Genomic DNA, 11,723 nt, shown 5'->3' with positions numbered 1-11,723 from the left:
GGTGTGCTGTGAGTCATTTGGGTGGACAAACGGGCGAAACGGCGCGAACGGGGCATTTTCGAGCCAAATCGATCTGCTATAGCCCACGGTTTCGGGGGTGGGCCCGGGGTTCGGTCGTACTGTGGGCTGAAAATCTGTCAGGGCATGCCAGGGAGGTTAGGGATCGTCCTAGTGTGGTCGGTTAATTTTTTGGGGCCATTTGGGAGGACAACAGTCGAAACGGCGCGAACGGACATTTTCGGACCAAATCGATGTGCTATAGCCCACGATTTTGGGGGTGCCCCAGGGTTCGGGCATATTATGGGCCAAAAATTAATCGGGGCATGCCAGGGAAGTTGGTGATCATCCCTGTATGGTCTGTTTAATTTTTTGTGGCTATTTGGGCGGACAAACGGGGAAACGGCGCGAATGGGGTATTTTTGGTCCAAATCGGTGCGCTATAACCCACGGTTTCGAGGGTGAGCCCGGGTTCCGGGTGTGTTGTGGGCCAAAAATTGATCGGGGCGTGTCAGGGAGATTAGGTACGTCCCAATGTGGTTTATTTAATTTTTTGTGGCCATTTGGGGTAGACAAACGGGCAAAGCGGCGTGACTGAAGCGTTTTCGGGCAAAATTGGTGTGCTATAGACTGCAGTTTTAGGGGTAGGCCCGGGGTCCAGGTGTGCTGTTTGTCGAAAATTGATCAGGGTGTGCCAGGGAGGGTGGGGAACTTCCCAGTGTGGTCTGTTTAATTTTTTGTGGCCATTTGGGTGCACAAACGGGCGAAAAGGCGCGAATGTGGCATTTTCAGGCCAAATCGTAGTGCTATAACCCACAGTTTCAGGGGTGGACTCGGGGTCCGGGCGTGCTGTGGGCCAAAAATTGATCGGGGCATACCAGGGAGGTTGGAGATCGTCTCAATGTGGTCTGTTTAATTTTTCGTGGCCATTGGGTGGACAAATGGGCGAAACGACGCAAATGGGGCATTTTTAGGCCAAATTGGTGTGCTATGGCCCACGGTTTTTGGGGATGGGCTTGGGGTCCGGGCGTGTTGTGGGCCGAAAATCGATCTGGGCGTGCCAGGGTGCGGATCGTCCCTATGTGGTTCGTTTAATTTTTCGTGGCCATTTGGGTGGACAAACAGGAAAAACGGTGGGACGAGGCATTTTCGAACCAAATCGGTGTTCTATAGCCCACAGTTTTGGGGATGCGCCCGGGGTCCGGGCATGCTATGGTCCAAAAATTGATTGAGGCATGCAAGGGAGGTTCGGGATCGTCCAAGAGTGGTCCGTTTAATTTTTCGTGGCCATTTGGGTGGACAAACGGGCGAAACGGCGCGAATGGGGCATTTTTGGGCCAAATCGGTCTGCTATAGCCCACGGTTTCGGGGTGGGGCCCGGGATTCGGCCGTACTGTGGGCTGAAAATCTGTCAGGGCATGCCAGGGAGGTTAGGGATCGTCCTAGTGTGGTCGGTTAATTTTTCAAGGCCATTTGGGAGGACAACAGGCGAAACGGCGCGAATGGGACATTTTCGGGCCAAATCGATGTGCATAGCCCACGATTTTGGGGGTGCCCCAGGGTTCGGGCATATTATGGGCCAAAAATCGATCGGGGCATGCCAGGGAAGTTGGTGATCATCCCTGTATGGTCCGTTTAATTTTTTGTGGCTATTTGGGTGGACAAACGGGGGAAACGGCGCGAATGGGGTATTTTCGATCCAAATCGGTGCGCTATAGCCCACGGTTTTGAGAGTGAGCCCGGGTTCCGAGCGTGTTGTGGGCTAAAAATCGATCGGGGCGTGTCAGGGAGGTTGGGGATCGTCCCAGTGTGGTTCATTTAATTTTTTGTGGTCATTTGGGGTAGACAAACTGGCAAAGCAGCGTGACTGAAGCATTTTCGGGCAAAATTGGTGTGCTATAGACCGCGGTTTTAGGGGTGGGCCCGAGGTCCGGGTGTGCTGTTGGTCGAAAATTGATCGGGGTGTGCCAGAGAGGGTGGGGAACTTTCCAGTGTGGTCCGTTTAATTTTTCGTGGCCATTTGGGTGCACAAACGGGCGAAAAGGCGCGAACGAGGTATTTTCAGGCAAAATCGTTGTGCTATAGCCCACGGTTTAGGGGGTAGACTCGGGGTCTGGGCGTGCTGTAGGTCAAAAATCGATCGGGGCGTGCCAGGGAGGTTGAGGATCGTCCCAGTGTGGTCCGTTTAATTTTTTGTGGCCATTTGGGTGAACGAACGGGCGAAATGGTGCGAACGGAGCATTTTTGGGCTAAATTGGTGTGCTATAGCCCATAGTTTTAGGGATGGGTCTGGGCGTGCTATGGGCCAAAAATCAACCGGGGCATGCTAGGAAGGTTGGGGATCGTCCTAGTGTGGTCCGTTTAATTTTTCTTGGCCATTTGGGTGGACAAACAGGAGAAACGACGCGAACGAGGCATTTTTGGGCCAAATCACTGTGCTATAGCCCATGGTTTTAGGGGTGGGTCCGGGGTTCGGGCGTGCTGTTGGCCGAAAATCGATCGGGGCGTGCCAAGGAGATTGAGGATCGTCCTAGAGTGGTTCATTTAATTTTTCGTGGCCATTTGGGTGGAAAAATGGGCGAAACGGCGCGAACGGGGCATTTTCGGGCCAAATTGGTGTGCCATAGCCCGCAGTTTCGGGGTTGGGGCCGGGCGTTCTATGGCCCAAAAATCAACCAGCGCGTGCCAGGAAGGTTGGGGATCGTCCTAGTGTGGTCCGTTTAATTTTTCTTGGCCATTTGGGTTGACAAACAGGAGAAACGATGTGAACGAGGCATTTTTGGGTCAAATCACTATTCTATAGCCCATGGTTTTAAGGGTGGGTCCAGGGTCCGGGCGTGCTGTGGGCGAAAATCGATCGGGGCGTGCCAAGGAGATTGGGGATCGTCCTAGAGTGGTTCGTTTAATTTTTCATGGCCATTTGGGTGGGAAAACGGGCGAAACGGTGCAAACGGGACATTTTCGGGCCAAATCGGTATGCTATAGCCCATGATTTCTGGGGTGGGCCTAGGGTTCGGGCGTGCTGTGGGCCGAAAATCGACTGGGGCGAGCCAGAGAGGTTGGATATCATTCCAGTGTGGTCCATTTAATTTTTCGTGGCCATTTGCGTGGACAAACGGGCAAAACGACGCGAACGGGGCATTTTCGGCTCAAATCGGTGTGCTATAGCCCACGGTTTTGGGGGTGGGCTCGGGGTCTGGGCATGTTGTAGGCCGAAAATTGATCGGGGCTTGCCAGGGAGGTTGAGGATCGTCTAAGTGTGGTCTGTTTAATTTTTTGTGGCCATTTGGGTGGACAAACGGGTGAAACGGCGCGAACGGGGCATTTTCGGGCCAAATCAGTGTGGTATAGCCTACGGTTTTGGGGGTGGGCCAGGGGTCCGGGAGTGCTGTGGGCCGAAAATCAATCGGGGTGTGCCAGGGAGGTTGGGAATCATCCCAGTGTGGTCCGTTTTATTTTTCGTGGCTATTTGAGTGGATAAACAGGCGAAATGGGGCGAATGGGGCATTTTCGAGCTAAATCGGTGTGCTATAGCCTGTGATTTTGTGGGATGGGCCCGGGGTCTGAGCGTGTTGTGGGCCGAAAATCGACCAGGGCATGCCAGGGAGGTTGGGGATCGTCCCAGTGTGATCCGTTTATCTTTTTTTGGCCATTTGGGTGGACAAACGGGCTAAACGGCGCGCACAGAACATTTTTGAGTCAAATCGATGTGCTATAAGCCACGATTTCGGGGGTGGACCCGGTGTTCGAACGTGCTGTGGGCCAAAAATCGATCGGGGCATGCCAGGGAGGTTGGGGATCATATTATTGAATGAGAAGATGTGGAAGTGTCTTCAGATGACTTCAATCTTCGCAGATTTTCCTCTGCACTTGCAATAATAGGATGAGTTGCAGTAGGCAAACTTGTGGAACGAGCATGATTTGAGATTTTTAGATTTTCCATTGAAGTTAAAGTTTCTTTTTTCTTCTGCTGTTCAACGCCTATCAAAAATGAATATGCAGAAGGTGTTCTTTGGCGTTTGGTTTAGACCAAACTTCTTTCTATGTTATATATATATCTAATGTCAATGGAAACAAAAAGAATCGTACCCTAACTCACCCTAGTTGTCATGTTTCCGCTCCTTCAAATTCTCCTTATTTTGCTCCTATGTCTCATCATTGTTAGATCTCGTAGTACAACACTAAAATACTCTGTCAACAACCATATATATCAGTCTCCAGCATATTATGTGGATTTGAGATGAAACAATGCTCGAATTAGATATGATAACCAGGGAGGAAGAGGAACCTTGATATCTCAAGTTCAATTTAAAATTAATCGCACACGTTTGTGATGTTCAACTTCTGCATTTTGCTTTGTTTAGTCTAATTAAGGTGTGACACAAAAAAAAGATTTTATAGCTAAGTTTGTACCTTCAACTGAGGTTTCATTGTTCATTTTCTCATATTTAAGCCATTCTTCATATCAGATAGTTTTCTAGTTCATCCATATATGATACTCCACACTATGTTTTCATCTCATAAAGATCTTCATGACAGATTCTATTTTCTTTTGGAAAACAACTTGTTTTATACTCCTTCCGTTTCATTTTATGTGTTGCCATTTCCTTTTTGGTTCGTCCCAAAAAGAAAGTCATCTTTCCTTATTTGATAACTATTTATTGACATCATTCTCATTTTATTCTTACTGAGCTCTACTTAATAAGAAAAGACAACTAAAAAGTAAACACTAAAGTAACTTTAAGAGGGACAATTTTTTAAACTTCACAAAAACATCACTTATTTCTTAAACTCTGTGTCCGGTCAATTGGCGACACATAAAATGGGACGGAGGGAGTATTAGCTAATCACCTTGAAGCTAACCATATTTATGTCATCTTTTCTTCTTCCAAGTGTACCTTCTGTATAGCAAAGACACTCAATACTGTTCGAAAGACTTAACTACGCCTAAGTTCCAAATAAGTTGGGATCGGCTATAACCAGTGGCAGATATACCCTTCCCCTTCGGCGGAAAATTATACTATATTTATATGGTTAAAATTATTTTTTATGTAGATATATTAGATGTTGGCCCCCCTTCGATTAGTTTGTATGTTCATTTGTGAATCCCTTGATGAAAATCCTGGCTCTGCCACTGACTATAACTGTACAAAAGACCTTATTAATGGGAAGTTGGTTAGACTAACATCAAGAGAGCAAATGACTTTCTTCTTTTTAATATTCACAAATCACATCCTATTTCCATTCATATTAAACTTTTTTTATTTCTCACCTCATAAGATTTGGAATTTTTCATGTAATTCAACCCATCACAATTGAGGGTGAGGCACCAAGAATTTATAACCATTTCACTGAATGACAACGAACAAAAATACTTATATAGTCAAATGATGTGTGGATGGATTTTCTTGGAAGCTCTCACCCACGCATGGTTAGAATATAATCTTAATAATAGAAGATTTCATGTCTTAATTAACAAGAAAACATAAACATAAAACAATTATAACTACTCTAAAATCATGTTGAAATACTCTAAATAATTTTTATTAATGTTTCATAATGCTCCCTAATTAGTCTTCATGAATATATTCTCAATATATACATTTTGTCTGCATGCATGGCAACAATTTTAAGTACCAGACTGGCATATCGTCCTCCCCCTTTTGCATGTATCTGCATTAACACAACTGTTCTGACTTAAATTTCAAGTAGATATGACGGTACTTGACTAGACATGAATTTAAGAACGAAAGAAAGACACTTTAGACATATCATAACTATCAGTTTAATTGAACTTGCAACTTTAAATACGTCGTGCCATTTCTATGACTATAACATATCATTAAGCGTCAAATAGGAGGTTCACAATTGAAGAATTTTCAAATATAGAAATGTGTTGTTCTTTTTTAAAACAAACCAGAGCCATATAAAATGGAGTAATTAGAATATCTATTAATTTCTTCCATTTCTTGTATTTTTTTTATTTATTTTTTTTTGGAGAGGAAATTTCCTTGGGGACAATATTATTAAAGTTTCTTAGCTGTTGCCAATTAGAAGACAAATAGTATCCGTACAATAAAGGATCCTTCCTGTCCTTTTTCCTTACAAATCATAAATCTCTAATCCTTTTTAAAAAAATAAAATAAATTTATTTAATAATGTCTAGTCCTTTTCTTAGATAAACTATAAAAAGGGTACTACAAATGCAAAGGATTCATCTAAAAAGTCTCATTACAATTCAAAAAAAAAAAAAGTTTTAATTAATTGAATTCAAACATATTTTCTAGTTCAATAATTTCAATGGCATTACCAAATTTTGATGCTCTAAGAGACTTGCACGACTCAGCCAACGATTTGCTTCACTCACCTATGATAAAACGAGAAATCGTGCACCAAGGACAGGAGAAATGGGTCCACGAAGTTTCAGAAACATCGTTAAAAATGCTCGAAGTTTGTGCCACCACGAAAGACGTTCTTTTGCTAGTCAAAGATCATCTCCACGACCTCAAGTCCACGTTCAGAAGAATCAGCTTTGGCGATAATAACAAATTCACTGTATCTTTCCACTGTCAGCGAAAGAAGTTGAAGAAAGAGATATTGAAGCGCTTGCATTCCTTAAAGGGAATGAAAAGATCGAAATTAGCATCGGGCTCGAGCAAAAGTTCAGACGATAAAAATAATTTGATGGTTGTTGTGAACGTCCTTAGGGAAGTGAAAGTAGCTACTATGTCAATAGTGGAGTCATTGATGTCACTTGTGTCAATGCCAAGCCCAAATAACAAGAAATCTAATAAGGGGTGTTTTTTTGAATTAAAGTTGATGAGAGAGAATAGCTTTAGTTCATGGGAAAAATGTGATGCCATGACACTTCAATGTGTGAATAAAAGATTAGAAGCAGTGGAAATTGCAATTGAAGATATTCTTGAAGGTGAATTAGAGTGTATTATACGACGTCTTATTAGGACTAGAGATTCCCTTTTGAATATACTCACCTATTAGACGGTGTATATAAGTTAAACTCTTTAAATGACGGAGCTTGCCTGTTATTTTAGTGGTTAGCTAGCTCAGTGTACTCCAGTTAAGATTTCTGCTGAGCTCATTGAAGCAATGACTTGCAGATTTGATGAATTAAGATTCAGATCAAACTAATTGTAACTGATTCCTATTTAGTTAATTGTATTACTCTAATTTTTTTAATCTGTTCATATCAATAAAATAGCCTTCTTATAGTAGCTTTGCAAATTTCTAATCATATGGATTGTGATGCTTCTCAGGTTCATAATATTACTGGTTGAATCTTGTATGGTTTCCCCGAAAATGGCTTTATTTGTTAATTCGACATTTTAAATCAAGATTACACTGATCTACATATGAATCTAAGTTGCATGCACCAAGTAATGTTCGCTGCTGCTAGAAGGCTTCTTCAATATTGAAGTTTCAAAACAGTTATCTTCGAGCTACCCAACGAGTCTATGAATACATTGTCAAGTTGGAAATACAAACAGAGAAAAGTTTTTCAAACCACTGCAAACCGGTTCACTGAAAACTGACAGCACAAATTAAAGTTAACTAAAACAAAGCTCTTATGAATCAAGTCAAACAATTCTCCACTTCATAGGATTTTTATTGAACTGAAAGCACAACTGTTTGTTTTGAAAGACATTCAACCGAGTTTTCCAAGAAATACATTAGCATTGACCATATCGGTTTACAATCCAGCAGCAGCTTCCACGGCATATCTGCAAAATCAATTAGCACAATTCATCAGAATAGGTTAGTCAGGATGTAGAGGATGATAGTTCAAGACTTTCAACAACAACAACAAACCCAGTGTATTCCCACAAAGTGGGGTCTGGGGAGGGTAAAATGTACGCAGTCCATACCGCTACCTCCAAAGAAGTAGAGAGGCAGTTTCCGATACTTCAAGACTTTAAAAGTTAGAAACAGCCCACTTGAAGTACCAAATACACAAAATTCAAGAAGATAAATTTAAAACTGACAGCACATTATAGATAATGTAGAGCTTCCGATGGTGGGAATATGCCGGTGATATGATCTACCAACAATCAAACTGATATGAACCAGTTATTCCGCTGGAAAAAGATATTTTGACATGAATCTTCTATGCTTATTTGTTTTGGCTAAAAGGATAAATCCCTCCGCTTATAAAGTTGTCATTTGCAAATTTTTTAGTACAGGAGAGATCCCTCCGCTTGTATAGTTGCCCTCTCGCAATAGTAGCCATTTTGCAAATTTATTCTTAGTGTTGCTTAGATGACGATATAGGTTATGTTATGGCTCTTGACCAATACATGTCACTTCTGATCATACATAAGGTTTTGGATCAGAAGCATTGTTTACAAATAGCGAAGAGAAACTATGGAAAGTTGGAACTTTTGGGTAGTTGACAGAACCATCAAGAGGATCTGGCAAATGATACCAGCATGCATTTTTTTGGAGTATCTGGATGGAAAGAAATTGTAGATGTTTTGATGGGATTTCAACTCCTAGCTCTTCTCTGAAGTTTAAGTGTTTGATGTTTAACTCCTTGTCTTTGGCTTAACAGCCATACTTTTTGCTCATTTAAGGATATGGCTCATCGTTATATCTGTAGGTTTTTGTATCTAGGAGCTTTCCCTAATTTTCTTTGTACTGTTTTCAGCATCTTCTTGATGCCAGTCAATAAAACAATTATACTTCATAAAAAAAAAACAAAGAGAAACAACAGAGACTTCTCCAGCCAGCATAATGTAAAAATGACTAACCACATTCAATCAGTAACATTATAAGCTACTATAGTTGTGAAAACTTACCTAATGGTCATGACCATGCCCATGGCCTTCCCAGGGATGCCTCCAGCCCTAAGCAGTAAAAATCACATCAACAATCACCAAAAAGCTATACAGTAAATGAAAAGGTAAGAAATGATTAAACAATATTGATACTCACCAACACTACAGGACCATCTTTCTTGGCCCGGTAAAGAATCCAAAACCTGAAAAAATAAACACAATCTGGTGTTATGGTATATAACAAGTGCTTCAACAGAGACCTCTACACCTTGTAAGCTTTTCCAAGCCATTCTAGGCAACCAATATATACTCTCTCATTATTTTGATCCATAAAAATGCAAATTATAGTTCATACCATTATCCATATATTAATAATGAGTTATCCCGCCAATATTTGAAAACTATATACAACAACAACCACAACAAACCCAGTGTATTCCCACAAAGTGGGGTCTGGGGAACCATGGTGAATGGCCCGCCTGGACGCATCTTGACTAATTCTACGGGATACTTGCTACCTCCCACCAACACATCTATTGGATAACTCTATCCCACCATGTCTGACACATAGGAAAAATTACCTGATGAGTTTGCCTCGCTAGGATTTAGCCTCAAACCTCATGGTTCTCAACCCGCCATTGACTACTAGGCCATATCCTTAAAAGTTATTGGCACATTATTATATACAAGTTCTATGACATTTAACATATTCATCCTATGTATACCCTCTGACTATTGCTTACCAGCCAAATGCCAGAAAATGCAAAAGATTTACGGAAAGACATTACTGATTAAAATCATCAGATATTTTTCTTTTCATTTTTTCTTTTAAAAAAAAAAAAGAACAGAAAAATGAAGATCAAGCATTTCTCTTATAACAGATGAACCTACCCAACCTCCGAGCAGGAGGCTGAGGTGGTAGTGCAACTGAATTTAATCATCCACCAAGCACAATTTCACAAATAAAAATTGGAAAACTGGCCATTCCACCCATAAATCCCAACAAACACGAGCTGGGAGAGTGGACAAATCCTCACAACAAGGATTTTCAAGTGACGTGAAATAGACTGTGATTATTCATATCGTCGACCAAACTAACTTTGGACTGATATGTAGTAAAGTTTTTCTTGTGTTGTAATTGGCATCCTTTCTTCAAAATTACCTTTTATAGGGAAGACTCATTTGTTCAACATTGCCTGCTGAACAGTGAATACTACTTAAGGCATGTCTAACATGACCAATGAGCGTCTACTATTTATTGGTGCCACATCCGCCTTTGCAATAAATATCTATTACTAATAAAACTGTATATGCACTCACTATATGAGCCTTGTAATTGTCGAAGTTAACATCTTGAACAGGTCTTAGCAGTATGACCTAAACAAATAAATAATTAAACTTCATTCAGAGTAAATGTCCTCCTAAACTATGGATGAACAAAGTTTGGATATGTAAAGCGACTTCTATAACATTACCATCAATGTGCTTGAAGACAGTTTGTTGACTGTACAATCCAAAGGTTCAATTTTAGAACATAAACAATTTTCAACATTCTAAAATTGGGATGATTCATACCATGGAAAAAAAAAAAGGGATAAGGGACTTATAACTAGCATTTAACAGAGGTAGTTATACACCGCCATATAACTTCACGCTATTATACAGTTTTTAGTTATGAACTCAATCATACTGCCCCTTGACCTGAAAAAGAAACAAATCTTTTTACTGTTGAAAAGCATCCCGACAGTCCATTACCTCAAACCTAGGGACCTAAATTACATTTCCCCAACATTGAACAAGACTACAAGTCAGACAACAACTACAATTCTTAAACTCAAAAGAGCCCCAAGTGCAAGCTGATATACGCCTAGACATATGATATCCAGCTCAAAAAATAAGAGTAAAACACACAACAAAAGATTCAACTTTTACTCAAATGTAAATCAATGAATCAACCACACCCCAATTTCAAACTAGTCTCAAATGTAAATCAATGAATCAACCACACCTCAATTTCAAACTAGTCCGTTTCTATCCACTACATAAATCATCTACATCAATTACATTGTTATAATACTCGTTTTATCCCAACAAGAATGAATCATACATAACCGTCTGATTCACTGTTTGCTTTTCTTAACCGGATACACAGATTCTACAATAATCATACATATATTATACATTTTTCCGCTATTTTAAGCTTATGCAATTGAGTGGGGAAGCTATTCGGGTTAATTCTTCAAATATAAACTAGAACCCATTTTATCCCAATCCCTAAAGTTCCCCAATTCAGATTCCAATCTTAGATCTCTGATTCAAAAACATTACATCATCAAATTCATAACACTACAAAACCCAATCGAAAAAAAGTGTGAAAAGGAGGGGGGGGGGGGGGGCCTAGGGTTTGTAGAAAATACCACATGACGGCACACAATCCTTTTCCAGTTACAGCGTGCCAACGCTTAGGTTGATGAATTGTCATGCCTTTGTAGGTCACTCCATGTCCCTCTCCACCTCCCATTTTCTGAATTGCTCTTCGCAAAAATTCTTCAGTCGACTAAATTCGGGTTGAATTGAACAAATTGTTAAAGAGCTATTCGGGTTATTGGGCCCAATTTCCCATTTCAGTAACAGAGAAATTAACCAAAAGCCCCTGCAAATTTCACCAAATGTCAATTTTAATTCCTTCCTTACTCTTTTGTATCTTTTCCTCTTAGGGCGGTTTATATGGGAATTACCCAAAATGCCATACGGAATAACTTATTCTATTGCTATGTTATGAATAGTTGAACGAAGAATTCCACGATAACTAATATCTTCAATCAAATGTAAGATAAAATAATCATGCATTTTATCATGATATTATTATACATCCTATCTCACACCAAACAACTCTTCAGGGTTCGTTTGATACAAGAGATAAGAGATAACTAA

General features: G+C 40.7%; 2 protein-coding genes across 2 annotated transcripts; one reads left to right on the top strand and one right to left on the bottom strand.

Annotated features, from left to right (window-relative positions):
- Positions 1–6,209: 6,209 nt before the first annotated feature.
- Positions 6,210–7,673, top strand: LOC107869381. The gene has a single exon (XM_047411395.1). The coding sequence runs from the start codon at positions 6,298–6,300 to the stop codon at positions 6,994–6,996; it is 699 nt and encodes a 232-aa protein (XP_047267351.1). The 5' UTR covers positions 6,210–6,297; the 3' UTR covers positions 6,997–7,673.
- On the bottom strand, positions 7,427–11,483 carry LOC107866815 (NADH dehydrogenase [ubiquinone] 1 beta subcomplex subunit 2). The gene is made up of 4 exons (XM_016712814.2): positions 11,207–11,483; positions 8,947–8,992; positions 8,811–8,858; positions 7,427–7,736 (listed from the first exon to the last, which is right to left on the bottom strand). The coding sequence occupies exons 1-3, from the start codon at positions 11,308–11,310 to the stop codon at positions 8,811–8,813; spliced, it is 198 nt and encodes a 65-aa protein (XP_016568300.2). The 5' UTR covers positions 11,311–11,483; the 3' UTR covers positions 7,427–7,736.
- Between the last annotated feature and the right edge of the window lie 240 nt (positions 11,484–11,723).

The sequence above is a fragment of the Capsicum annuum genome, chromosome 4 (genome assembly GCF_002878395.1).
Source record: "Capsicum annuum cultivar UCD-10X-F1 chromosome 4, UCD10Xv1.1, whole genome shotgun sequence".
Taxonomy (NCBI): domain Eukaryota; kingdom Viridiplantae; phylum Streptophyta; class Magnoliopsida; order Solanales; family Solanaceae; genus Capsicum; species Capsicum annuum.
Note: the sequence above shows the minus strand (reverse complement) of the source record. Positions and strands in the feature narration are given on the sequence as shown.